At 46.9% G+C, this 27,627-nt stretch overlaps 10 protein-coding genes across 10 annotated transcripts; 4 read left to right on the forward strand and 6 right to left on the reverse strand.

Annotated features, from left to right (window-relative positions):
* Positions 1-696: 696 nt before the first annotated feature.
* On the reverse strand, positions 697-2,675 carry N7481_006818 (putative PTR family peptide transporter; the record flags this gene model as incomplete). The annotated part of the gene is made up of 7 exons (XM_057266037.1): positions 697-1,321; positions 1,398-1,584; positions 1,646-1,785; positions 1,849-1,957; positions 2,007-2,155; positions 2,233-2,410; positions 2,477-2,675. The coding sequence occupies 7 exons, from the start codon at positions 2,673-2,675 to the stop codon at positions 697-699; spliced, it is 1,587 nt and encodes a 528-aa protein (XP_057123757.1).
* Positions 2,676-3,188: 513 nt separating this feature from the next.
* fmpC (ATP-grasp enzyme fsqD) lies at positions 3,189-4,021 on the forward strand (the record flags this gene model as incomplete). The annotated part of the gene is made up of 2 exons (XM_057266038.1): positions 3,189-3,672; positions 3,720-4,021. The coding sequence occupies 2 exons, from the start codon at positions 3,189-3,191 to the stop codon at positions 4,019-4,021; spliced, it is 786 nt and encodes a 261-aa protein (XP_057123758.1).
* Positions 4,022-4,095: 74 nt separating this feature from the next.
* On the reverse strand, positions 4,096-4,783 carry N7481_006820 (uncharacterized protein; the record flags this gene model as incomplete). The annotated part of the gene is made up of 4 exons (XM_057266039.1): positions 4,096-4,395; positions 4,438-4,477; positions 4,504-4,664; positions 4,733-4,783. The coding sequence occupies 4 exons, from the start codon at positions 4,781-4,783 to the stop codon at positions 4,096-4,098; spliced, it is 552 nt and encodes a 183-aa protein (XP_057123759.1).
* Positions 4,784-5,671: 888 nt separating this feature from the next.
* Positions 5,672-6,207, reverse strand: N7481_006821 (uncharacterized protein; the record flags this gene model as incomplete). Its single annotated transcript, XM_057266040.1, has 3 exons — positions 5,672-5,800; positions 5,858-6,101; positions 6,182-6,207. The coding sequence occupies 3 exons, from the start codon at positions 6,205-6,207 to the stop codon at positions 5,672-5,674; spliced, it is 399 nt and encodes a 132-aa protein (XP_057123760.1).
* A 942-nt stretch (positions 6,208-7,149) lies between these two features.
* On the forward strand, positions 7,150-8,336 carry N7481_006822 (adenosine deaminase family protein; the record flags this gene model as incomplete). The annotated part of the gene is made up of 2 exons (XM_057266041.1): positions 7,150-7,638; positions 7,695-8,336. The coding sequence occupies 2 exons, from the start codon at positions 7,150-7,152 to the stop codon at positions 8,334-8,336; spliced, it is 1,131 nt and encodes a 376-aa protein (XP_057123761.1).
* Positions 8,337-9,224: 888 nt separating this feature from the next.
* Positions 9,225-10,028, reverse strand: N7481_006823 (uncharacterized protein; the record flags this gene model as incomplete). The annotated part of the gene is made up of 3 exons (XM_057266042.1): positions 9,225-9,344; positions 9,392-9,678; positions 9,728-10,028. The coding sequence occupies 3 exons, from the start codon at positions 10,026-10,028 to the stop codon at positions 9,225-9,227; spliced, it is 708 nt and encodes a 235-aa protein (XP_057123762.1).
* A 1,795-nt stretch (positions 10,029-11,823) lies between these two features.
* N7481_006824 (vWA domain-containing protein) lies at positions 11,824-14,224 on the forward strand (the record flags this gene model as incomplete). Its single annotated transcript, XM_057266043.1, has 3 exons — positions 11,824-11,907; positions 11,937-13,353; positions 13,590-14,224. The coding sequence occupies 3 exons, from the start codon at positions 11,824-11,826 to the stop codon at positions 14,222-14,224; spliced, it is 2,136 nt and encodes a 711-aa protein (XP_057123763.1).
* A 3,163-nt stretch (positions 14,225-17,387) lies between these two features.
* N7481_006825 (uncharacterized protein) lies at positions 17,388-18,254 on the forward strand (the record flags this gene model as incomplete). Its single annotated transcript, XM_057266044.1, has 1 exon — positions 17,388-18,254. The coding sequence occupies one exon, from the start codon at positions 17,388-17,390 to the stop codon at positions 18,252-18,254; it is 867 nt and encodes a 288-aa protein (XP_057123764.1).
* Positions 18,255-19,305: 1,051 nt separating this feature from the next.
* Positions 19,306-21,433, reverse strand: N7481_006826 (uncharacterized protein; the record flags this gene model as incomplete). The annotated part of the gene is made up of 2 exons (XM_057266045.1): positions 19,306-20,327; positions 20,461-21,433. The coding sequence occupies 2 exons, from the start codon at positions 21,431-21,433 to the stop codon at positions 19,306-19,308; spliced, it is 1,995 nt and encodes a 664-aa protein (XP_057123765.1).
* A 1,815-nt stretch (positions 21,434-23,248) lies between these two features.
* On the reverse strand, positions 23,249-27,200 carry N7481_006827 (hybrid sensor histidine kinase/response regulator; the record flags this gene model as incomplete). Its single annotated transcript, XM_057266046.1, has 5 exons — positions 23,249-23,484; positions 23,556-25,228; positions 25,297-26,579; positions 26,667-26,808; positions 26,986-27,200. 5 exons carry the CDS (start codon positions 27,198-27,200, stop codon positions 23,249-23,251), a joined length of 3,549 nt encoding a protein of 1,182 aa, XP_057123766.1.
* Positions 27,201-27,627: the final 427 nt, after the last annotated feature.

Here is a 27,627-nt window from a genome sequence, read left to right on the forward strand (position 1 = left end):
CATATGGCTCGAAATTTCTTCCTTCATCTGCGATATGTACATAAAATAGTAATGGTAAAGCTTGTAGTCGAGATGCGTTCCCTTGTGAACCTGAAGAATTGGGAAGAACGAAAAATAGAAATACATCTCTATATAAGGCATTGCGGAATGGCCTTCTCTCCATGACTTGACTCTCGTGCATTTCACATCTATACAGCTAGCAGAAGCGGCAGCGGATTTAATGGTGAGTACCATTCGAGTGAATAGAATGCTTAGATGCACAGTAGCCCAATTTACACTGAAGAAGCGATATTTTGTACCAGTACTAGAAGAAGTACCGGGTAGTAGTATTTGACATAGTGCTGCATAATAATTAAACTTAGGCAGGGCATAGTATCTAGCTATATTCCTCCCCAATTTATGGTTTGTTCCAACCGCTTCAACTACCAAACTTTCAGTGTAGTTACCCTCAATCACCGTATAGACAGAGCTGCCCAAAATTCACCACATCCCACAACAAGAAAGGCCCCGTAAACCCATTCTGTAAGGGTGGGCTCGATGTGTACGGAGCAGTAACGCACATGTCAGTGGAGTCTTTTCGCCATTTCACCGGAAAATTCGGCCGTCAAGGCCTTTATAAGGTCAATAATTAAGCCAATCGTTGAAAGAGCCTGGTACAGTCTCATTTGATGGGTATCTATCGAATTCTTCGTTGATCTAGTATTTGCGAAAGGCAACACGAAACGTGCAGGCTGTGATGAACATCAGCCCGGCAACTAATGACCACAACACGACCAGCAAAGGGTCTCTCGCAAGGGGTGTTAGTGCCATGCCTAACAAGTACCCTAGTCCTGCTGTCCCAATATAGCACGCCTGCAGGATCGACTTCATGCTTTTTGGAGCATGGGAATACGTATACTCAGATCCTGTGGGCCAGCAGAATACTTCTGCTAGTGCAATGATGACGAATGTAGGAAGTTGCCATAGCACATGAATGCGGTTAGAGACCTGTCCGCCGTCTGAGGCCGTACACTCAAGGGGGTGCGAATAGCAGGGCCCCGTATGATATATTATAGCCTGTACCACAGCCGAGTATGCCATGGCCACCGCCATTATGAAAAAGCCCAGTGTGATACGGTTCACCGCACGAAAGGCAATTTTGCGCTTCTCTAGGAACGGATACAGCTGTTTCTGAACGATGAGTCCGAAAATCACATAGGCTATCGGGTTTGCGGATTTGATCAGATCGTTAGGGATGCCATGGGTTTCCATTTGTCCCGCTTGCGAGATGGACACCTGGGCGCCTTCTCCCATGCAGACCCAGAATATTGGCCATCCGATGCTGTTCGGGTTAGCCAAGCTCTACGCTTCGCAACATGGAACTGGTGGCTGGGTGGGGGAGGAGCTAGTCAATGCACCAGATTTTAAAAGCTAACAGGGCATTCCGCAGCTCTGCAATAAATTCCGTGTCCCAGGGGACCACTCGTCCATGCTTCTCTAGTTGGTATTGCGGCAAGGCAGCGTTGAGCTTGAATCCACCTCGAGCAGCATACCACAAGCATCGAGCAGCACGAGGTAGCTTGGAGCCTTGGACGGGGGGATGGACTAGCACAAGAATTATTAGACCTATTGACATAGCTCCATGGGCAATATTTGCAAAGCTTACCAAATTTGGATTTCGCCAGTTGAACAATAATGACGCAAATAACCACCGCGCAGAGATCTAACAGATAAGCCGACCAGAACCCGATGTGTTTTTCCATCAGCGTTGTGGCAATGCTTCCCAAGGAGCCAACATTCACCATCCTAGACGGCCACTGCAATTAGCTGAAGTCTCCTGATCTCTGCATAGTGCATATAGTTAAATACCAGTAGTAGAGGTTGTAGATGTATTTAATTGTGAGTTCACGGTCTTCCACAACCCGTTCGCCTCGTTTGGTGACTTTGATTCGCATGTCGTGCTCCGTGTATTGATCGGCTGTTTTCTAATTAGTATCAAGATCTGTTTTTCACATATTTGCGCATACCTATGAATGGTTGAACGGAAGCTTGAACCCCTCCGAGACCGATGGAAATAAGTATCGCACCCACGACCCAGCCAGGAGTTGCGATTCCGGACACAATTTCAGAGGGAAATGAGGTTGCGAAGAGGATGGCCGACCCTATGGCATATATGCTGCAAGAAAAAAGAAAAAAGTCAGCCCTGATGCGGCACGTGAGTCTGATCGGATTATGGGACACCCATTCATGTACCCCGTGAATATCTGAAGAGCCCTATATCGGCCTAGGCATCCATCGACGAGGATGGAGGTCGGTAGTGGGAGAATATTCACCAGCACGGTGAACGCCAAATTCACCGTGGTCGCTCGAGATTTGCCCAGACCCATTGCTCCAGGGACTAAGTCATGCGGTCCATTCTGCAGATAATTTTCTAAGATAGTGTTTGGTCAGCAGAGGCATTGCCCATGGCGCTGAGACTCGGAAAGAATATACTAACGGAAAAGAGTTTGCGTGCCATAGTATGCAAATCGCTCGGCCATTCCTATAGTGGCTGCCAGCCAGACTCGCATGGGAAGTGGTGCTGATACATGGCGTAAGTCGCGAATCTCCTCGTCGGATGCCAGACTGCCCTCTGGCGTGGGGGATGTAACCCCCGACTCAATTTTGGCTTCCACTTTTTCTAGGGAGTCATCCATGGCGTGGTGTCTTTTTGTTTTGCAACGCCTGGGTGCGAGGGTGCTTCAGGGATTGATAAGATTGAAATTTCAATTATAGGTAAGAGAGCAAGATCGGTGCTAGCTTGATGTAGGTTTATCGGGATGACTTCGGAATGGAATGCGGAGTTCGGAGTAGCGACACATTATCGATGCTGAGAAACCTTCTTAAGATCTGACTTCTAGGTAACCTGACTGGTGTTATTTTCAAGCATGGAGACGCCGTGGCCTATCAGCCCAAAATCGCAGCCACGATGTCATTTGAAGCTTGTGTGATGAGTGATGACAATAAAAATGGTAGTATAGACTCTTCTCCCGATAGGCCACGAACTCTGTGCCTGACGTTTCATAGTCCACGTGGAGATTATAACCACCAGCCTTGAGCTGCTGCAAGGGGGAGACATAACTGAATGCAGTGTACTAACGGCTATAGTGCAGCCTTTGAGACAGGAAGTACTCTATAACGTCCGAGGCTTGTTTCGAGATACACGGCCAATGCTGGTGATTGATGCCGGCTCGGAGACACCTGTCAAGGCCATCCTGGATCCTGCCAAGATTAGCTCCATTTGCAAATGCCTGGGTGAACAAAAATTCCCGCAAAGCGTCCTTTTTATCATCCTTAAGCAAGAATGGTATGTGCTTCGAAGTGATCTATTTCAGGATCGACTGCGCGGTTGCCCCGGGATCCGGAAGGTGGTCAGCCTTGTCAGCCCCCGCCAGTTAGTCGGTTCTCTTCCAGCCACCGCAGATGGCTTGGCAAAATCCATCGAATTGGCCGTTTGCTATATTCTAGTCGATGGTGTGGACGACGGCTCAGATAAACAGCCGTCAGATCACTTGCACTTGCAGCTGCGAGAGAGGCTCTCGTTGCAGTGGCTGTCACCGATGCCGATTCCCCTACGCAGGCTTGCCGTAGTCGGTGAGGTCCGCCCGGCTCACCTCTCTTCGCGATTCTTCCTGGCCGCTCGAACCCTGGGAGGTGAGGTGGTACCTTAGGGCCCCGCGGTCATTGGCTACAGAATCCAGAATCGCGAAATGACCCAAACCGAAAAGTCTTCATCGAATTGGATCTGACTGTCGACCCTGGCCTTCCGGACCGGACTGTGACTGCTATTCAAGACTACGCGGGCAAGCTAGATGGAATAACTACGGTGACTGAATATCTTCTTATACCCGTCGCGCAAGCCGCCGCCCGACTCGCTCTCCCCACCTCACCATTCACGTCGTTTATCAAATCCGTCAACAAGCACCAGACTGACCCCTTCAGTACTACAACCATACTTTGCGGACCCGAATATACCCATGGATGTATATCAACTTCTAGTTAGTGGATACAGAACCACGAGGAACTTCATGAAATTTCGCTTAGTGTTTCGCGAAGGCTTCCGTTGCGAAATATCTTCTAGTTCTCACTGGGTGATCCTCTTCCGCCAAACATCAGAGAGATATCTAGGCGACGAAAGCCTGGTTTCTTCAACATTGTCAAAAGACTATCATGTTCCGCGCAAGGTTCATCAAATATCGTGCAGTTATAAGTGTAGAGTTGTTGAGCATCTAGAACCAGTTCCACCACATTGTTTTTCTGTTGTACAAGGGCGCGTCTTACAAAACAGAATCCGCAGTACTTCTCTCTGTGTCTCTCATCGCCTCTTTGCCAGGAGAATATGATTATATCCTCTGGCTCCTCAGTGGCTGAGACTGGCTATGCGCGAGGTATAGAATAGTCAAATCCTTGCAGAAATACCCAAATCATAGGGCTTTGGTATAACAGAGCAAACAGAACACTGTAAGTTGCATAGATAACAGTCACTCTTTCAGTACCGAAAACCGTTCAAGTCCGTAGAGAAACGCCTCTTCGCCATAGTTTTTAGCTAAAACATCGGCTTGTTTGCGGAGCAAGCTCCGGTAGATTGCCCAAGATTCAAACAAGGAGAGTGCAACCTTGCGCAGTTTCTTCTCCGTTATGGATTGCTAATGCCAAGCCTTGGTCGTATTTAGCTTGCGTCGCCGTATAACAATATTTTCAATGTTGTCAACACATGCGGCCTTAAATCAGAGTGAACAATTTCGGCCGCTGTAATTTCCACCATCCCTCAACTGGCAGACTGGATCTCCAAATACCTCGTCTTCCCTATTCCCATCGTCGACATCCGTTTTGTAAGCTTCCAGTCTGGTGGCCCTTGAAGTTCATCATGACGTCGTCTCGAATCAAAGAACTCCTGTGTCTCTTCATCGCTTGCATTCGTGATTGGCAAGGATAATCAACGCTCAGGATGGATAATCTCTGCACTAGGACCCCTGGCAAATCGAGCGTCATCCGAAACAATCTCTGAAGTCTTGGGCGGAATAGGTCATTATCGGCAATCGCACGAAAAACCTTGATGTTCAAGGGGTTTGCCGACAAAAACACTCGCTCCGATCTGAGCTCCACTGAATTTGCAAGATTGTTTCGACACAATGCGGAGACTTTTGAGATCGTGATTAGGTAAATACGATAATATTGCACACCAGAGCTCCGGCGGGAGGTCATAGAATTGATGGGAGTTGGACTTCATGTGGTGTTGGTGCAACGAGGGCCAGTAGGATAGCAGGAGGGGACAGGTAGGTTGACAACAAAATCCATCAGATATTCGGGAAGCAAGCGACCCAATTCAAGACTAAAATACGAACGCTTAATCCCGATCTGCATTACCCGGTCACATATCGCTCCACCAACGCTAACCTGGATAATCCGTAGCGTATAACATTGTTTCCTCGAACAGCCAGCGCCTGTTTCCCACATCTTCGCCCCTCGATCGCTAAAATGTTTCATAGAATTTTGCAGATTAGTTACGCCCGATACAACGCTGATACCAATTTATCCAACATAATCAGAATATCGCCAGTCAAGATAGCCCACTGGAATGCGGCAAAACCGGGGTCCGGTTGCAACGGCGAAACTTATCATGCTGGAACATAACCAAAAGACTGACAGAGTATCACAGATCGTCATCAGAGGGAATTCCGTTCTGTCTTCGATGTTCCTCCTCCTGGCGTTCGATTTCGCGCAGTTCCGCCTGCCAAGAGGGACTATGGACATAGTCCGAAGGGTAGTTGTTCTTCATGTGCTAAAAAAGATGAGCTTTCAGTATTAAGATTCAAGAGCCAGATAATGCAAGGTATACCACATCAGGATCGCCGGTAATACTTTGTAGGATCCAATCAAAGGGTCGATCATAATACTGATCCCGCCTCAAAGTTTCACTGCTCGTTCGAGGTTCATCAATATACGGAGTTCTGACGCCCATCTCATCCGGCCAAGTGATTGCTTCAAGATCTACTTCATCTTGCTCATCAACCGGATGTGTCTTTTCTGCGTAAAGAAAAATCGGCAGCTTTCTTGGCTCCGGTTGCCTGATACAATCTCCCCTGAAATGTGAAAGTCAGTAGAAGGCTAGCTGTAAAAGAAATGGGAAAATATACGGTACCGAGTAACAGCATTATCAAACCTGGACTTTTGTGCTAGATCGACCATGATGATTGCTGCATCAGTGTCGTTAAGCTACACGGCTCGATCTTTGGGTGTGCTATGAGTTCCTAAGATATCCCAACCATCAAACGAGACGAGATAGTGATTCTATCATAAGTGTTCATCAGATGAGGCTCTGAAAGTCTTTGGTGCCTCGTATATTATGCATAATTTCTTCTGCCAATTCACTGGAAACACAGAACCGGGGTGTACGAGCATGGAGCGAATTTATGATATAGAGTCGGGCTGCAAACTGGCAAATAGGAGCCTGTAATGATTCGAGATACGAGGCTACTCTTCGGGATTGTCAATATTTGATAATAATCATTGGAAAAGGATTATTTACCTTGCCAACACTTGCATCGCTGACTAATGCCACTTTGATAGCTTGATCTGAATTAAGAAGTTCCATCATGGTATGTATGAAAAGAACGACTGGGTAGGGTCAAGATTTTTCTTCTTAGAAAATACTAAAGAGGGGATGTAAATCAGCTGAAAAATTCACTAAAAGAAATACGAGGGGTCAAAGCAACATTGAGGCAGGTTGCCTCAGATGACCCCACACTAATTTTGTGGAGAACTGAAATTTTGACTCGTTTAGGAATGACGACAGGGAACATGTATTTTATGATTCTCCCCTCGCGGCTGAGATTTTCACTGGTTTCGGAAAGGCGACGCCAAACCCGGAAAATTTCTATCGAAACTGAGATTTTAACTACATTAGGCATCGTCACAAGGAAATAAATGTACATAGCCGTCCACTACTCCAAGCCGCTAAGAATACGTCTTATAATTTGCATTCCAAGGGGAAATCATGGGTGGCATTCGTGTGAACTATTTAAACGGATGTTCTCGCACATCTAGAAATCACACCAAAGTTTCCAATTTTGAAACATTCAAGACCAGCACCACAACCCAGAAATCCCAACAGCGATCAATAAAATTACCATGGGTATCGACGACGCGCTTCCCAGGAAGCTCCGCAGGAAGCTCAGAGAAGACTTTGTGGCCGCTAATGACGAATTTGTGCGCGACATTCCAAAAGTCGAGCTTCATGTGCATATCGAAGGGACCCTGACTCCCGAGCTGAGATGGAAGCTGGCGCAGAGAAACGGCCTCAAGGTCAAATTTGGCAAGAGTCCGGAACTACACAGTATGGAGGAGTTGAGATATGCCATGAACAGCGCGGAACCTAAGACTGAAGATGAGGAGCGTGAATACTTCTTCGAGTCATACTACGGGGCATTTGATACATTAAAGACCAAACAGGATTACTTCGACCTGGCAATGAACTACTTCGAGCATGTTGCGACCATGAATGTTCGGTATTGCGAGGTCTTCTTTGACCCGCAGGGGCACACAAGCCGAGGTATCGCCTGGGATGTTATGATGGGAGGCTTCAAAGAGGCTCAGATAAAAGCCAAGAGTGAGCTCGACGTAAGTAATGCACTCTCTTACATTGAAAGAAGATTCAAAAATGACAAAATAATAAGGTCTGTTCTTCATGGATCATGTGTTTACTACGCGATCTGTCCACCGAGGACGCAATGGGTCATTACAAGGCCGCGCTGCCATTTCGCGACATGATCACCGGCATTGGACTTGATTCAAACGAATACCATCGACCTCCTTTACTGTTTCAGGAGGTGTTCTCACTGGCTCGACGGGATGGCTTCCGGATCACGATGCATTGCGATGTGGGGCAGGACAATACCCACGAGCATATCCGACAAGTCGCTTCCGAGGTTGGCGGAAATGGGGCTGATAGAATCGATCATGGCCTCAACGCTGCCGATAAACCAGAGCTGGTGGATCTGATCCTGAAGCGAGACATAGGCATGACCATCTGCCCATGGGCATATATGCGATATCAGACTTACGCCGAGCTCGGACCGAAGATGCGCCTTCTTTTCGATGCAGGGATCAGAATCACCGTCAACAGTGATGACCCAGCTTTCATGGACGACGCTTGGATTCTGCACAATCTGTTGCTCACAAAACACTTTGGCTTTACCGACAAGGAAATCTCTATGTTATCCCGAAACGCGGTCACAGTCTCCTGGGCAACACAGTCGACTAAGGAGAAGATTCTTCAGGAAATCGATGATGTCTATAAACGCTTCTATCCAGGTTGAAGGAACTGGCAATCCGCGTCTGTTAATCTTGCATTCTCGAGTCCTTGAGCTTCAAGCAAAACCTTCTCATGGAGTTTAGAGTGTGACCAAATGCGGGATATAAAACCATATCCATCATTATCATCTTTCATAAATTGATATTCTATGATCCGGACCTTGTCTAAGTTGGCGTATTTTTCAACATGTCATATTTTGATCCTTTGTGACTAAAACAGTAACGTCTGCGAATCAAGAATCTTCGTATTACCGGTCTGCCAAACCTGTTCTAATACATCTATTGCAAGCTTTGGATTGCAACATCCAAGTGTCGCAAAATGGCTTGCGAATTCTTTTCGCAACCGTTGTTTCCGATCATGAGATTTCTGATTTAGACATAAACCTGCTTGAAACAACGGCCATGACGTTGAGAACTTCCGATTCTTCTCTGAGGATAGTCTTTCAGCCCGCCGAAAGACATCTTCTAGTAAACCTGAAGTATCGAATGTCTCCCCCGATAGCTGGAATAAGCGAACGAGATAGAGTAAGACCCCACGTCTCCAGATCTCGATCATGTCTCTTCGCTGGCCGGACAGGGTATCAGATCCATTCCACGTCATAGCCGCATTGCCAAGGACGATGGCTTTTCTCAAGGCTTCATCGGATGAGATTCGTGAAGAGATATGCAGTCTATGCAATACGGCAATTTCTGCAATATACTCAAATAGATCGATAGGGCAGTCAAAAACGTCGAATCCCCATTTGCGACCGGATGGTGTTTTGAATTTGTTCAAGGCGGCTTTGATATGCTCAGGCTTCAAGTGCGGCATCCGAGACGATGTCGTCGCACCCATGATATCTAACCTAAGGAAATGTAAGCGTTCCATAGGATTCAGCTACAGAGAAAAGACGTTACCATGCAAGACGTTGTTGGAAAAAGCCACGCTCAGTTCCGTCCGAACCATGCCGCTTCACAATGTCACTTGCTGCATTTAAGTGTGTTCCAAATTCCAGGCAGTCCCCAGAGCAGAGCTGTCATATCTGTTAGAGTATCCTTGAAAAGATATCTGAGCACGTACATCGAGCTGGGCAAGTAAGACCATACAGGCAATACTAGAAATGTCTGTCTCCTCGATGTCATTTCTCAATTGCTGTCTGAGCGCCTTCGTGGCCTCCAGCCGCAAGTGGAGACTCTGCATTTTCAACTTGTTGTCTTGAAATCTGTTACCAATATGGCAAGACGCCGTCGCCCCCACGGCATACCGAATGCAGGGGACGTTCTTGGCCATTGGTAGTATATGCTGCGTGTAGGGAGTTTGCGCAGGGCCATGGCCCAGATAGAAGGCTGTGCTTATTTCGCGTGCGTCTGCAAGCCATGAGTGATAGCCAAATTTCACCAGAAGAATTCTCCTTACAATATTTGACCAAGACCTGCACACTATCGGGAGGATGTAAGGCGGGGGGCATTGTCCATGTAGGTCGGCGCGGTAAGGTAACAAGGTGTAAATTGGTCCCATCGCCGCTTGAAGTGGAATTGGCTGAGTAGCGGTACTGATCGGCGTAAGGCTCTCTCTCCAGGGCCCTGGCGGCGTTCAGCCGCTGTGGCAGCACACGTCTGACGTTGGGGTCGTCATTTTTCGAAAGTAAGCCGACTGAGGCTTGCTCCTTTCGCGGGGTGGGGTCATCAGTAGCGGACTGGTATGTCCGACCGGCCATGCTTCCCCTGGCTGCCAGGCCGACCCAACGTAGAGCGTAACCCTCGCATTCTACGCCGCGCCGATGGCAGCTTATGCACTTGGGCAGGGTTCGATCGCACTTTCGCCCTCTTCGACGACATGTCTTGCAGGCAATACCGAATTGGGGCTTTGAAGTCATTATCCTGAAAGAGGCAATTATTTCAGTTGCAAGGGATGGATGTGTTGCAGTAACGATAAAAAGATAAGCCGAGGTGGACTGGCGATTAATAAAAATAAGAGAGTCGGGCCATCTTGGGTAGAGGCTTGCATGACTCGGAGGGCGAAAGTAAGCTATTAGCTACAGTACGGAGTACTCCACTCTCTATTGCGACTGAGTGTACCGTTACTAGTCGATTTCACCACTCCATTGCTTGGCATTGCTTAGTAATGTGCTTTGTCATCGTAATCTGTTGTTAAATAAGTTTCCTACGGTATTCTAAATTGAGCAGATTGATACCATTTTCCATACAATACTACATTTCTCCAGAATGACCGATTCCAGGTCGTGGAACTCTCAAATCTCATCAGTGTGCGGAGGAGCGAGCACTAATCAAAGGGGTGTGCAGGGGTAGGGAGTAGGTGACAGGCTAGTCCGGAACAAGGTAAAGTTTCAGTTCTCCCATAACAGTCATCTCAGTATGCCGCCTGAGGTGACTGCTATTTGAACATAGCATGTGACTAAACTGCAGAATACCTGCGGGTTATATAGGGACCTACCCGCAACCTATATATTGAGGATTATGGGTATCGCTTTGATACCCTCCCTTATATGGGTAAAGGGCTGGTTTACCTAGACCTGTGCAGACCCACGGGCATGCTCATTGGCAAACCCGCCCATTCATGGGCATGCCCAAACTGCCTAACCTGCCTACTGTCGGGCCGATGAATCTCCGTCCACCCACGCGATTTCGCGCGACGCGCCCGCACCTCCAGTATTCTCAACAGCAACTAGAGCTGCGAGGATGCTCAGATACTCTCAGATCAATGTACAGCGTAGCATACGATGCAATGAAGTATTAGCGGTTCGAACGAAACTAATAGCTGAAGGAGAATAAGAGGGAAGCTAAGATAGAAGGCTAGATACACAGGTATAGGCGTGGATGCTAAGATAGGTGCCACAGGCGTAAGGCATCCACGAACGGTAACAACACCAGTTCCTTATAATTAGAACTGGTCCGTTGTAACATGCATACTAGCCTCTTAGCCTATGAGACGCTCTCAATAGCGATCTCCCAAGATAGTTCTTCAATCAACTCATTCAATTGGTTCCCTCAGTACTAGGTACGGGAATCCTTAGCCCCTCACTTTTGGGCAGTCACTGTACCACTGTATTACAATTTCCAACAATCTGCCAGTTTTGGCGTGTGCTGAGAGCCATTGTCACAAAATTGCGGCTAACTATCCACTCCATGTACGAAAGAACTTGCCTGGTTGGTGGAGCCAGGATAAGGTCGTGAGGACGTCATCTGCCTTGCTGGGAGTGTCACGACTGGTGGAAAACCAGTGGAAGGTTTAGTATCCGCCATTTCGTCCATTTTTAGCCTTCCCAGGCTCACAGGGCGTTGAGCAACGTGACCATCCGCGCGTCCCGCCTGCGCGGTTTTCGCTGCCACTTTACGTTTCCTGATGTGAATCACGCCTCCCAGCATCTGCTTGATCCTGGACGCTTCTTTCCGCAGATGAATCTTCTTCAGTCTGGTTTGACGGATACTAAGACTTGTTCTCGATTCTTTCTGTTTAGTACGTCACCGATAACCAGATAGCCTGAGGATATCATGCTCTCCTCGAAGGAAAATATATCGGAGTTCCTGGCTTTTGCTCCGGGCTGCAATGAGGGCATCGCCTTGAAGTTCCTTGAGGTATCTCTCGCCACGTCCCTAATGGGCAGAATGCTTTGTTCACTGACCTTATCCCAAAGAAGGCAAACACTCTCGACGAGGCCGTGGGCCAATATTATGACAATCCTGAGAAGTACTCACACGCCTCAACTAAGCAGGATGAAAAGCCTCAAGCGCGTTACAACATGCCACTTCCGCCATTGACTACAAATGGCACCGCACGACGAGCTCATATGAATGTCTTGATTGAAGCGGAGAACATTCGAGCCCGAGATGAGCAACAAATGCAGAACTTGCTGCAAACAGTTCAACTAAACTTTGGCATTTACAATCCAGAAATTGAGCCAGAGCACGACGCAGACCTATATTGTATGTGTGAAATTCACCAATATAAGAGAAGAAAAATGAATCGCCTTCATGTCCACGATATTTGGAGCAAAGCCGTCATGTATCCAGGAGAAAAGGTCTATCACGATTGCTACCAGAACCCCATTTTTAGCAACAACCCTTATACTTATTCCGTTACATCTCCCTACGCATTCACTCGATCATCATTTTTTGCGATTCCGAGACCTGATCCATACTACCACGCTAGGTCAGTACATCAGATGATAGAGTTAAATGCAGCCTTGAATACAAAGGCACAGGCTTTGATAAACTCTCAAGAACCGAAGGTCAATATCTGGAGGGGCGAGGAACTAGAAATGGCAATGTCAAACGAAACAATCTCTGGCCCCTCGAAATTATCTGGTTTGAAGAAGGCGCTTTCAATCAAATCGTCTGAGGAGAGGACTGCTATTAAGTTAAGGAATCAGGCTGCCTATGCATTGGATTTGCGTAATAGGATACTCGAGGAAGAGCATGGGAGGTGGTCCGACGAAAATGATCGACAAATTGTGACTACTTACCAGGCAAAGGTCGGCATGGCTTCAAAGATAGCAAATCTTCGGACCTATTACCCTATTCGGTATTTCCACCTACTACGAGCTGGTTACTTCGAACCAATCCCAGTCGCTTGGGCTAATTTGGCTTCAAACCCATTGAAGTTTACTATCGACGCCCCTGCTGGATGGAGAGGAATTACTCCAAGCTGGAGAGGATTTGAGGACACGGCGGAAGAACGCCTATATTGGGTCTTGAACCATAGAGAGGGGGAAGGGGTCAGAATGAAACCGGACATGATCTCTGCGCTCAACATGGCTCGCGCCAGAATGGCCTCCGCTGTTGAACCTCCTCCGGCATACTACTCTGCCAACGACACTTGCCATATCCAACATACCTCGAAAGGATACTCAAGGCAGGTTATGCCCGCCCCTTTTCGACCTTTTGACACTCCTGAAATACCTACCGACGACACGATGATTTTGTTGGATATTTCTGGCTCTATGGATTTCGAGCCCATGCGACCGAACTATATCCAATATCTCATAACTGGCTATTCACCGTCTACTCAGCCAAAGAACAAAGGTTAGCAATTTCAATTTCTTTCGATACAATAATAGCTCCAAGTAGTGGACATCAAAATATGGCAGGAATATTCACTCAACTATCTATCTCTAAATATGTTGTGGGAACAAAAAGTCTTGCGGAGCTGAGGGTGGATACCCCTCAATGGGGTGGGATGGCTGTATAACCATACCCTACCGCCAGCACATGCATACTTGATCGATTCATTTTTACCCATGGCTAATTATATATTATAGATATTGCAAAGGCTATAATCCGCAGATTTACAGACGCAATGTCTAATCACCATCATAATTGGCAAGGTTATCAGCTCACAACCTTCTCATCTTACGCCAACTATATCGGTGTCGTTAATCACTGGAATCTTGATCAAATGTGGAGGGGTATTTGTTTTGGGGGAGGCACAAGAGTGATGACTGGTTGGCAGAAAGTTAAGGAACTACATTTTCAAAAACATTCAGAATCGGCCACATATCACCCTGTTTTCGGATGGCAAGCTGGGCCGCAAACTCCTATTCTAAGACTACTTCTTTTTCTTGACGGCGAGGCAACCGATATGGATGAGTTTGAACTGGACCTTCTCAGTTTGTCTTGGGTTCACGTCACCATTTTCTTGATTGGTGTCGATGGGTGTCCTCATCACCATCGCCATGCCAACGAGTTACAGCGAATCAGCGACGTCAATCATCATGTGTCTTTCGTTGATGCGCAAGGCAATGCCCCAGAGAGATTTATTACTCATGAACTTCTCAAGCGTCATCTAGGCTATGAAGTTTCTATGTCGGAGTTTGAAGAATTAGAGCAACCGCCTCCATATTCTATATCGACTGAACATGTTAACAGCACAACTAGTGAGACCTCAATTCTGTGACGAGTAGCCTGGTGTCACTACCAGAAATACTTGGTTTGCATCTTGAAGTTTGCATGTTTGACGATGAAAGCAACGTTACCGAATCATGATGATAAGAGATGCCGCTCGTTTATATGCACACGTGACGAAATAACGGTCATTAATACTATAGATGCTCTCAAAGCCAACACAGATCTTATTGATATTCTAGTAGAACCTATCATAAGGGACCTAGAGCAGTCAGGCTAACTGGTTAGTGGTGTAGGATCCTTATATGTAGGCAGTATTTAGACCTACCACCCTCACTACTTACTTTCTTCCTACCCTAACTACTGAGAATTTTCACTATATAATTAACTTTAAATTTTCAGAACTTCTAAATCTATATATATTTTATCTCTAATTTAACTTATAGCCTCTATAGTTATCTTTAGTAGTTGTATAATTTAACCATAAATTATCTAAAACTTCAGATATTTTTTAGTAGAGTATAAATGTAATAGCTTTACTAAGGGACAGGCTAGAGACCTGTGACTAGGCAAGGATATCGGATAGTAGAGATCAGATTGGACAGTTGGTACATAGACTGATTCTTGAGAAGATCAAGAATCGTGATTCCTTGTGAGATCTTAAATACACTAGGGCTCGGGTGGATATCGATATGCAGGTGACTCAAAGGGGATTCGCCCATGAGTCGGCCTCGAGAGTCCGGGGTATCGTATACTTCGAATCCCGTGACATGGCGGAATAGATCAATCAATACTAAGAATAGAACAGAGACTGATTCTTGAAGAAATTTAAAGAACAAAGAGGCATTTGCCTAAAGTCATTCACCCGTAAAATCACGTAGAATCGGGCACGAACCCCTAGGATGGTGTAGCCTCTTTGACACGAATCCTGTGACAATAACTAAAGAATTATACTTTTCTACCTTAGACTTATGTCATGGGATTCAGAGTATACGATACCCCGGACTCTGAGGACGATCTAAGCCGAATCCTCCCTAAGGCATTAGTATATATAAGTCTACCCTAGCCCTAGCAATATTAGAATATATAATAATAGCTATAATTCTTATTTTTAAAGAATCAGTCTATATATTGACTATCTAATCTGATCTCTACTATCTAATATCTTTGTCTAGTTATAGATCTCTAGCCTGATAACTTAATAAGTATTATAATATTTTAGAATAAGTTCTACTTAGTTCTTTATTAATTTAATTAGAAATCTAGTATTTTAGTATAAAACAATAGTAATAGTAGAAATAGTACCCTTAGATATATCTAGAAATAAATTTTAGATATAGATCCTAATTTGTATATTAATTAGTTCTTATATTACATATGATCCTGAGACAGGTAATTTGTTAATCAGCCTAAGCTTAGCTTATTTAATTAAGCTGTTGTATACCTCCAAAAGCATAGAATATATATATATCTAAACCAAACCTCATATCACATTCAATATACCTCAAAGCCCCCATCAGATAGCCATATATATATATGAATTCGATCGCCTGAGCGTTTACATATTGTTAGCGGGTTACGGTGGATAGCTAGTCAGTTGGTAACTGTACCTTCTTGTTATCAAGAACAAGTTCCTTCTCCGATCATTATACTGTTCCGAGGAGTTATCCTTTTGACTGTACCGAGACTGGTCGGCCTCAGGGTAGCGGTATGGCCAGCTCACACTTTATGTATCATGCATGCAGGACCAGGGTCTATATCCATGTCCTCATTGTATTGGTCTCCATTGGTTTCCATCGGCTGTTACACATACTGCACGCTGTTTGCTAGTATTAGATTGGTAGAGATACCGTGGATTTCCCGCAGCATAGATCTCCTAACATGGTTTTCCATTCCATCCTTTCGTCTCTTCCTAGTAGACTGCTTCTTCCGCACTAATAGCAATCAGGTCTACTGCTGAAAACAATACAAGACTTGTGCAGACCATAATACACTCAGCCATAATATTGCAGGACTTCCGCTCGTACAAGAAGCTCACTGATGCAAAGAGCAATTTCTCAGTCAGATAGTACATCCCCCATCCAGTCACGCACCTCTTGGTGTGAATGGCATCCGAGCGATCGGAAGATCCTTGGCGCTTTCGTATCAGCGTGAACTCGAGAACTTCTATAAAATTCTTAGCATTTTCAAAAACTTGAGAATAGTCTTTGCTGGGTATCTAGAATGTGAGAGATATTGGCAAGCATTTATTGGAAGACAGATCCGGAATTCCGTGAAGCTTTCAGATATTTTACCCATAGTTTTGATCAATCGATCAATCGCTGGGATGATTCAGTTGGCCCTCATGAGTACTAGTCAATACCGATATACTCAAGTCAGACATACTCTACACCATGAAATCATGAAATCTAAATAGGAGGACAGCGTTGAAAATGAGCCTATCAGGGTGATCCGCAGATATAAATTATATAGGCGCCTCAGCTCAGCCCCAAACAGCAGTTGATATACGATGTTCATCTGAACAAGCCTTTGATCTGCTTTTTAATCCCCTAAAAAGGCTAAGCTACAAGTTAAGTGGAGGTTTAAGTTTAGATATAAGGCTTAGGATAGGTTCCGGCCCACATAATATTTTTACTAATATTATGTTGGGCTGATAACTAACTACCGTAGTGAACAGTCTCCTCAAGGCTGACTTCATGTTCAGCCCAATTCAGCCCCCAGGCCCAGCCCTCAAGTTGCACGTTCCTCTTACCTCCGATCCGTCCCTTTTTTGGCCCTTAAAGTCTGGATCCACTTTGAACTCTAAGCTTGGTGGCTCTCATGTTACAATCTTAAAATCCAATTTGTGAGATCAATGGGAGAATTGTGCAGAGATTGTTTCATTTGATTTACTTTTTGCTTTAGGATAGTGTTTGGTGTATGTTTGTTTATACCGATATTTACTTCGGCTACTCTAAGCGTTTTAACATCTGTAGGTCGATGAACCACATTTTAAAGTTACTGAAAGATTTTATCTTCCACTAATTGCTGCTGTGATCCAATCATAATACTGTTGTCCAGCCGTCCTCGCTTCTCACACCAACCAGTCACTGACAAGTTCACTGGCCATAGTGGACCCTCGTGCGAAGACTGATGATCGCAGCCATTATTAAAAAGGCCAGTTCCCTAGACTAGGATATCAAATATCCTCTCTCGTCCTTCCCCGTCATGAAACGATGACCCTTCACGGTATCGGTATCCTCATTACGGCTGTGGCCATGGTATCTATGATACCCATGGTAGCGGCCAAGATGGCGCAGTCGACTAATGTCAACATTCTCTTCCCGGGCCTGCATGGTATGAACATGAACGACGTCGAAGGAAGTGTCGTGAGTGCCGATGCCACAGCCACCACGATTCAGATTGACTGCCGATCTAGCGCGACCAGTCAATGTACCTCTTCCGGTTATCTCTTACCCCAGACTCTCACTGCCGGTCCGTCCTTCCAGGACTTCCATTACGATGTCACCAGCTTTTGGAACAAAACTATCTATATCGTCACTGGGACTTTGGACTGCAACGTCACCGGGTCTACGCTCGGTGCCTCTTGCTACTTCTCGACCAGCACATGGATCTCCAGCGGCACGAACAGCAACTCCTCGGTATTCGCTACGACTGCCTCCATATCTTCGTTCAACTTGAAGTACAACACCTTGGCGGTGTCATCGGGCTTGGAGAACCTTCCCACCGCAACTGCTGCCACGAACGCGTCCCCAGGCCATACAGGGACATCAACATCCACTCCAACTACAACCACTGCAATGACACCAGAACATCACTCGTCCTCAGAGGCCTGGATCGCGGGCCCGGTGGTCGGCGCCGTTGCTGGCTTGGCTCTGGCTGCAGCGGCGGTGTTTTGGTTCGTCAGTCGCAGGCGTAAGAGCAATGCAGATCCTGTCTACTGGAATACAACAGAAGGAGCGCCAGAGATCTCAGAGCACCAGGCATATTTACCAGCGCAGAATGCTCAAATTGGAGAGCTTCCAGCGAAGAGTGTGCCAGCAGAATTATCAGCTCCACAAAAACCCCATGAGATGCAGTGAGAAAATGTTGGTCCTTAAGCAATCCTTCAATGTGCCGATGTGCCTTGTTATATCATGAGAGATTATCCTGGGGATGATGTGGAATATTCATATTGTATTATCGGATGTCAGAAGAAGTCAATTTATTGATCATGGACATGATCCTCAACAAGAATGCCTGTTTTTATCATTAACAAAAAGACATACTCGGACCAGCTAGTTCATGAATTGGGTCAGACAGATTGCACTGAATCTAAAAATTATAGATTGAATGATTTCCGACCAAATTCAAAGCTTCTGTCAACGCCTTCCTGCAGGCCCAGAGGTCGTTGATATGACGTGTCCGACTCCGAAAATAATTCAATGTAAGCAAATTTTAAGGGGCCAATAGCCGCACATGCGTCCATGTCATACTGTTTAATATCCATGATGAGAGTTTTGAAGCTACAGAGATCCATGTGAAGATACTAAAGGAGTACCATGAATTCATCGATGTCTTTTTGAAGATCGAATCTGATACGTTACCGCCATTATGAAGGGTACCGGACTATAAGATCGAAGAAATTTATTTTCAGCTTCGTCATATCATATCGGATTACATGAAGAAACAAATTTTTTACAAGCTGTATTTCCACGTAGGTCATTCTTCTGATTCAACATGCCAATATCAGTCTATCGGTATGCTAGTGAATAAAGTATAATCAGCTGGGTATATAAAGTAGCTGTCTAATACCAAATCGATGGTTTATTAATATAATAAGACAGCTTGAACTGTGGCGAATATGTTTTCCGGTAAAGTGTCTACGCGGGAGTCTAGAAGTTCCCCGCAATAGATATTAGGGTATAGTTGTTACGTTCAGGCACGAAGAGACAGAAGATCAACCCACGTAGTGGCATTCACGAAGCAGATAAGCATGAGTAGAGAAGAAGAAGGAAGGAGATATGCGAAAGGTGCGAGACGATATATAAATAGTAGATAGATGTCTGCGGCACAAGGCATCAACGCGGAAAACATATAAATCGTCACATTAGATAGATCATCAGGCGAATCGTTCGTTCAAACATTACTCAATTAAAGGAGTGCCACCAAAATAGCGGAAAGGATACTCAGGAAGATCAAGCGAGGAGGAGCGTTCTTCGGTGTCACCGCATTTGTGGGAGTAGTCGTCACGGTTGCGGTCACAGTATGATCTTCTACGCTTGCACTTGAAGTGGTACTGTGACTCTGGCTGGATAAGGATGTCTGCTGAATGGTTGTTTCGGCACTTTTGCCGGACAATGTCATTGTTGAGCTGGTCCTAGTTACAGTTGATCCAGATTCGACTACCGCCGAACCAGATACAATTACAGTCGAGCCAGACACAATCCGTGTTGAACCATACATTAGGGTTGTGCGATGTGATCCAGTCCCCGTAGCAGCGTTTTCGGTGTGAGAAGCAGTTTTTGTACCAGTTGAATCGGTTGAACTTGGAAGCTGAGTGCTAGCGGCGGTGCGTGATCCTCCACTTTGAAGACTGGCAGCGGCCGTTTCGCCAGAGGCCTCTGCATTTATGCTTGTGCTTGCCGTTAACTCGCTGGAAGTTGTCGCACTAGTACTTTCCGAGCTTGTCATTAGCCCATTGCAATAGGTCAACCACTGTGCAAAGGACGGCAGTAGGGTTGATGAGTATATATCCAACTTTCCAGTGGCGTAATTGCTGACACACGTCTCACAATTGCCCAAATCCACACGGAACGGTGAGTCACTCTGAGGAACCTGCGCCGCATCATTACAATCATTGTAGCAGACACCGGGCACATCCGAGCCAACGTCTCGTTTTTGGGCGTTTCGATCAACAAATCTATCCCACAGCGATCTAGCTTCTACCTGTGGGGGAAAGACAGTGTGCTTGCTGTAAGCAGCAACCCTGTCGTCCTCGAGTCGGAAAATGGAGTAATTAAGACGAAAGATTTGCGGACCGAGGTTAAAATAGTTCTCGGAGACATTGTAATGCTCTCCAAATCTATCAGTATCACGGGATTGGCTATAGACCAAGGCAAGAGCTGAAATACAATCCTCGGGGGCGCAGACGTAGCCATCTGCGGGGAGACCGGCTTCGACGTTACAGCCAGAGCGGCCACCAGCGTGAGGGGGGGCGGCAAAGGAAGCCAGGGGGCCATCCCCACGTATAGTCAGATGGGAGTTGAGAGGGAGGTGTATACGTGGGATTGGCAATTAGGCTAGCACAGGTTGACAGAGTAACCATGGCCGTGACAGTGCTGCCCTGCATCTTTGTCTCCCAAGGTGCAGAAACATTGTCAACGACGGTAACAGTGCTCGCCGGGTTAGTGAGGGTTACCGTAATTGTTGAACCCGCGATTGTAGTCGTGCTTCCAGGTTCTGTTGTAGCGCTCGTGATTGTCGACTCCGGAACTGTACGGATAATAGTAGATGCCGGCAGAGTCTCCGTGGAGCCAGGCTCAGTGATAGTTGAGGTGATAGTTAATCCACCAACCGTTTTAGTTGAGATAGATGTATCTGTGGCTGTTGAAACTCTTGTTGATACACTTGTAATGGTTCTCGCGCTCAGTGTCTCCGTGATAGTATATGTATCTGTGACAATTGCGCCTCCAACGGATATTGTGACAGTCAAAATGTTAGTCACTGCTGACCCGCCCAAAGTAGTGGTCAGTGTCGAAGTGTCTGTGACAGTAGATCCACCGACATTGGTCGTAACTGTAGGTCCAGACTCAGTAAGCGTCGTGCCGCCAACAATGGTCGTCGAAATGTCCGTAATAGTGGAGCCTGCCGTAGTCACAGTTACCGTTGAAGTGCCTGCGCTTCCGGAAATGTCCACGGTGACGGTTCTTGTTGAATTATCAGTGACCGTCGAAGCCAGACCGCTCACAGAATCAGTGACAGTCTGCGTGATAGTGTCGGTAACAGTTGATGCAGCTCGAGTGATCGTGTCGGTGGTCTCGTCCGTGATAGTCTCGGTGACTGGCTCATCCCCAAGTCCAATCGAAATTCTCACTGTGACCCAGGCCGTCACTATCGCGCAGAGATCAATTCCGACGCCGAGGTCGACGTCGAGGTCTCTAGGAACTGCCGCTACTGTCGGGACGAGTGTGGGGATCTCAAGCTCTCCGCCGCCCTCTGTTGCCGACAGACTCAAGGAAGAGGGCGCCCAAAGCAACAACCAAGGGATTGAGGCTCTCATTGTCTACCTCTTCGCGGGAATTAATCCGCGGCTTGGTGGAATCGAGGAAATTAAACAAACCCCAGAGCAGGTGAAAATGAAAACAGCTCCCCCCGTCTGGACGGTCCACGCGTTCCTTGGATGCACCTCATCCTGCGAGGCTTTGTCGAAGACCAGCAAACCCCACAGCCTGGCACCATGGCAAAATGGGCCTCCTGGTCCCCCCGAGATGCATGTATCTCGTCATCAACAAGAGGTCGAACCGAGCAATCAACCTGGGACTAAGCACCCCACGTTGCAGCATCTGCGCAGTAACTACTCCGTACCTTGTTAGTCAATGTTGGCAGTGTTGCCAATAGGCAGGGCAGGGAGGAGTCAGCCGCACGCGGGATGAACTGCCCAAACCCCTCGAGCTGATCGGCAGTTTGCGCTGCAGAGCCATCCCTTCGGGGAAAGGATCGGAGCCGGTCAAGCGAGGATGTTTTATCGTTGGCCGGTTTGACCGCCACGAAGCCACGCGAAGCCGGGTGTTGGACAACAATAGCAGCGTGTGAGGCACCAAAGACCAGACTCTGCGAATATGCGGAAGGGCGGAGGCAAGTCCAAACGCGGCGCAAAGCCGCGCTGTCAAGTCGAGGAACCAGCCCTGCCTCGCCTTCGCCCTTTCCCCCTCAATACAAGGCTGTATAGAGATGCATAGCGATACTCACCTAATAATCATCCGATCGCTATAAACCCGGCTTTGGAGAATGGTTCGCTCGCGAAAGCCAAAGAATAACCATTCTCGGGATGTGTACCATCCAAGCGATCGGTTGAAATATGAGGTTTCGTTTAGCAGCAGCCCTGGCGCTGGTCGTCGCGATCGACTATGTCGAAGCAGAATGTTCATCGTCGATGACCCAGTTGAACGAGACAATATGTACTTGGCAGGGAATTCGTGGTAAGTGTGCTGCATGGCCGCGATGTATTTTCGGTGCTGATCACAGCAGCCAACGTCGTTCGGAATACGATTTATATGGATGGTGGTCAAATATGGCTTCAGCAGTACGAAATATATGAGATGTTGTGACTGAAATACGGCACCGCTGACTATTTCAGAGCCTTCGATGGCGGCTGTGTGAACTACTACCCTTAACTTGTCTACCTCATTCACCACAGGCCCGGATTTCATGACAGTCCTCACCAATACGTCCTTTTTCGGTGGGAGCTCGAGTAACTTCGCCCCGAACTATATAGACGGCGCAATGCTTGCCAATGACGATGAATTCTTTCTCTACGGGTTGGTGGTCCCCCCCCCCCCCCTGCCAAGACTTTTTAATGCAGAACAACCCCACTGGTGGGCCGGAATATATTTAGGAAATTTCCCAAACTTCCACCGATTTGCATATCGCCACCTTCTTTTGTATATCTGCCCGCTGTTTGTATCAGGCTACTAGCGGCCTCGGTCTACCGCACGCTCGGAATCTTGCCGCCCAAACCCCCCCCCGTTGCAGATTGGCGTTTGGATTATGCGATTGCCATTGTGGTATTTCGTTTTCTTCTACTCTATACAAAACAGCCAACAGTCACAGTGCAATACCGCTTGCGTGCAATTCCCAAACGATGGTTTCCAAATTAATTTGCATTCTTTGAGACATCCATCTTCGGAGATGGATTTGCACAGCCAACCTCGTTTGAGTCAAACATCAATGATGAACGAGCCGAAAGATCAATGGCCTTTGATTCCCGAACATTGCTTCATCACACGTCATATCTGTATGGCCTTTCCACAACAGTCGCTTGGGGTGTTTGATCCAGAAGAAACCCGTGATCTCAATGGTTGATCCGATGACGCTTTTAGGCTGGGAATGACTTCAACCTTTCTCTCTCCACCAGCACGGCCATTATTTGCTTGAGAGAGGCCGGTTTTCGGAGGAAGACATCAACACCTGCCGCATAGGCTCTCGATATATGTTCATCCGATCCGAGGCCGGTGAGAGCAATTATATGTGCAGGAAACGTCTGCCGCTTTGACTCTATTAATCGAATTTTTCTGCTTGCCTCAAATCCGTCCATAACAGGCATGGACAGGTCTATAAGCGAGATTTTGTTAGATACATTGGGAGATATTGGAAAGACTGGAATCCAAAATGAAATCACTCACCCATAAAGACATAATCATAACCTTGCGGCATTTTCTGCACTAGTTCAACGGCGACTGCGCCGTTTACAGCGCAGTGCAAGACTTGCGTTGGTAAACTTGCAACGGACTTTTTAAGGAGTGCAAGGTTTATAGCATTGTCCTCTACCAAGAGGATTCGAAAGCCGTCTTTTATTTCACACACGGAGGAATCTTGGGGCTTCTGGATATCTTCCTGAATATGAACTGGCAGTGCAAGGTCCGTGATAGTGGACTTCATGTTTTCTTCATTTGGCATAGACGACGTGACCAACGAAGATGGGTTCGTCGACTCGAGTCGTATTTCATGCTGCGGAGGGAGGTGCGTTTTCGTCCGCATATCAGTTGATTTTGATTCCACACTCGGGTAGCTCTGGTCAATTCTGGCTGCGCTACCGTGCGTAGGGGTTTTGTTTGACTGCAAGTTCTGAAGAGAGCCAATAAGTGTCCTGGCTAGTTGGTGAGGCCCGCACGGGAGAGTAAGCCATATTGAGTTGCTCAGGTGCTCTTTCGTCGGAGCCACCGCTGACCATGGGCCAGGACTTTTATGAGACAGGACCAAAAGTAGGGCTTGACGATACGAATCTGGGAGTTGATCCAAATGACGCTCGTCAACAACCACTAGGTCCGAAGTGGTAGGCACAGTCTGATTTCCAATTGCCATGCCGAACCATGTGGTCAAATATTGTTTGATCATGTGAGATGATGACGGCTTGCCGGATTGAAAATTGTCAATGGGGTAAAAGAATGCCCTGCTCCCTTCAAGCTTTGTGGTGACATCTTGGATAGAATTCATAGCGGGCGATGACAAGCCTGGAAAAGGAGATTCGGTTTCAGAAAGTTTGTGCTCTTGCGGGTATGTAAGAGGGAAGGTTATCTTCACCACAGTACCGACGCCGAGTTGACTTTTTATTGTAATGCCTCCACCCAGCGAACGAAGTATTCCTCGAACGAGTGACAGACCAAGCCCTGCGCCCGGTGACATAGGGTTCTCTTGAGAAAATGGGGTAAAAACATTTGAACGAAGGTATTCATTTGAAATGCCCCTGCCCGTATCAGAAACTGTCATCAGGAGCACTGGGCAGTCGTTCTTTGACGTCTGAGTCTCAACATGGATCGAAACAGACCCGGCTTCCGTGTGCTTCAACGCGTTTCCGAACACATTCATAACGATGCGTCTCAAAGCACCTGGCTCCAACACATAGAGCCAATCCTGGGGCGCAGCATCGAGAAACACGTCCACTTGTTCGCCATCGGTGGTCTGCGATCCTTTCATGGTGTCATCCATTGGATCCAATTGCCATAGCCGGGCGGATGCACTGCCTCCGTTCATGATACCTGATAGGACCTGTCCAGAGAAGACGCTTTGAAAAGCTTCTTCAACGACTGCAACGACATCGACCAGCTTGACGATGTGTAATGACTGCGACTGCAGCCGATCACGTTGGGGACGTTGATGAGGCGAGCGAGATCTCGGTATTTCCCTCTCAAAAGAGTTGATTTTGGTGAAATCCAAGATCTGCTCAAAAGTTTCAAGAAGGGTTTGACCACAAGCACGGACAGTGTCAAGAAGCCGTTTAGCAAATTCCGAATCCACGTGACCTAAGAGTAATTCGTTAGATGCTAAGATGCCGTGTAGTGGGCTTCGTAATTCATGTCTTTGATAGTCTTGTCATTAGGAATTTCCATAGCAAGATAAAAGTCAGGAAGGGCCCGTGGTACTCACGACATGGTACTAATAAAATCACCTTTTTGCCTAGCCGAGTCTTGACTCTGAATACGACTATGTTCGACCATTAGGGACGAGCCAAATCCGAACAGTCCACCCAGATCGACATGTGCACTGAACACTCGAGTCTCCGATCGACTCCAACAAAAAGCGCCACCGAACCATCGTGAATTGAGAGAGTCCCAGAGTGGAGCGAAGATAATCCTCGTTGCGTTGGGAAAATTTTTCTTTATCGACTGAAGGTCCTTCTCGCGCAATGATCTGAGCGACTCTGGATGCACCGACGGTGGAGGTTTGGAAGGGTCCCGAGCATCATTCAGGCTCCCTGAGCTGATTCCATCTTCATCGGAAGAAAAGACTCCTCCATCGTAGTGTAAATACCATAATCCCCCGCGCGGGTGATGTCGTATCATTCTGCGTACAAAACTTGATTCCATTTGCGATGCTGGATATAAATCGAATTTTTCCCTGGTTTCATAGGGCTGATCATTGGTATCTGATACCGCCCATAATTTGGCCAGTTTTTTCTCCCGTTTCCTGTCTGGGCTATCGGAAGTATCACGGTCGATATCTTCGCCGGTGCCCATGATGACGACACCACCGTTTGAACCCAGATCCAAGCTTTCTCGCATGATGTTGGCAGCACACTGAAAGGTCCACTGTGCTCTATTATTGTTGAAATTTGGGCACGTTTCTATTTTCGATCTTGGTAAACGTTTGCGGGTTGCGGATGGAATGGAGCCAGAAGGCACACCATCAGAATTTTCGTCACTACTCGGCTGAGCCGATGAAACTAGTGATGGGCTTCTGCTTCTGGTCCTGAATATATATTCCCCGGCCTCGGTGTCAGGAGTTCTCTGGTCGCCTGATGAATATGATGTGTGAAAGTCCGGTTGGCCTAGGCTGTGCCTTGTTAAGTCACGCAACGTATCCGAATTGGCCGTGCCTTGCACAAATGTATTTAAGCCAGTCAATAGCTTTGTCAAGCGCTTAGCCTCTAATGACTGCCGAGAAGTCTCCAGATACTCCATCACCGCATCCGCGATATTTCCAAGTGTTTCTTTGTGGGACTCATCCAAACGGTGATCGGGGCGAGGATCAATCACGTACAAACTACCAATATTGATCCCATTGCCGGTTCTCAGTGGTGTACCGGCGTAGAACCGGAAATACGGATCTTCTAGGACGCAAGGCAAACTGGAAAAGGTTGGATGCTGTTTTAAATCGTTGACGACGAAGAACGCATGCTTCCCGTCCGGGGGCTTTAAGGTAATGGTTTTCTGTAACCATCAAAATCTGTCAGCCAAAGCCATCCTCATGAGACTATTTGTTCAAATGAAAGGCATTTTGAAGTTCATAGGGTTTACCTCGCACAAAGTTCCCGCAACGGGTCCTCGCGAACAGCCTACCCAGAGACCATCGCCATTTCCGTCATGTCGGTCGTTGTTTGCCAAATCCAGCGACCGTGACGCCTCCGCTACCACGTAAAGTGTTTCCCGATCAATCAGACTGGATGATTATTACTGGGTAAGTAAATATCTTAAGGATGAACTCCAAGGTTTGTGTGATGACCAAGGCACAATGGACAATCCAGCCAAGCGATCGAAGGGAAATTGTATGACCAATTAAAACAGGTGTACGTTTGATCACATTCCTGCAAAGCATTCGCGATAGAGTAATTCGTACCTGATAACACAGCGCTGAACCCCCAGCTTCAATGCGGCTAATTGTGCTAGGGCCGTCAACACCAGATTTGGACTTCTTTTTTGAATAGTGGGGTTTTCGCATGATCGAGTCGTGTGCTGAGCGATCGGCACCAGGGCCGGATTGTCTGGTTGAAAATAATGGAACAACTCCCGGGCGCGTAAGTCACCATCGCGATCTTCCTGCTGCGCGCTCATCGTGCTAGATTCAATTGGGGATCACCAACAGAAGAAACGAAAAAGACACTGAAACAAAAATTAGAAGTATAGGGAAATATAATTAACGGTGAAAAGGGGTTGAAACCAGCCCACATAGACCGCGAAAGAGCAGAAGGCAGTTAAGACTTGGGAGAGTCAAGTGGTGTCAGCCGCGAATTTCGCGGATGACGTCACAGTGAACTGTGAGGGTGCCTTGGTCTGGACCCAGCATGGTGCTGCATTCTTGGGTTAGCTTAACCGTCATCACCCTCCCGGTTCGTTTAGGGTACTGTACAATACTGTACAATACTGTACATTCAACTGAACTTTTGGTAGAACGGCGGATCTCGCTCATAGAGTCCGCGCTGGAAATCACAACCATTTTTTCCGAGTAATGTTCCGAGTATCCATTAGTATTCATTCACTC

The sequence above is a fragment of the Penicillium waksmanii genome, assembly GCF_028829765.1.
Source record: "Penicillium waksmanii strain IBT 27052 chromosome Unknown utg000005l:1.0-5232799.0:1.0-5237142.0, whole genome shotgun sequence".
In the NCBI taxonomy this organism is placed as follows: Eukaryota; Fungi; Ascomycota; class Eurotiomycetes; order Eurotiales; family Aspergillaceae; genus Penicillium; species Penicillium waksmanii.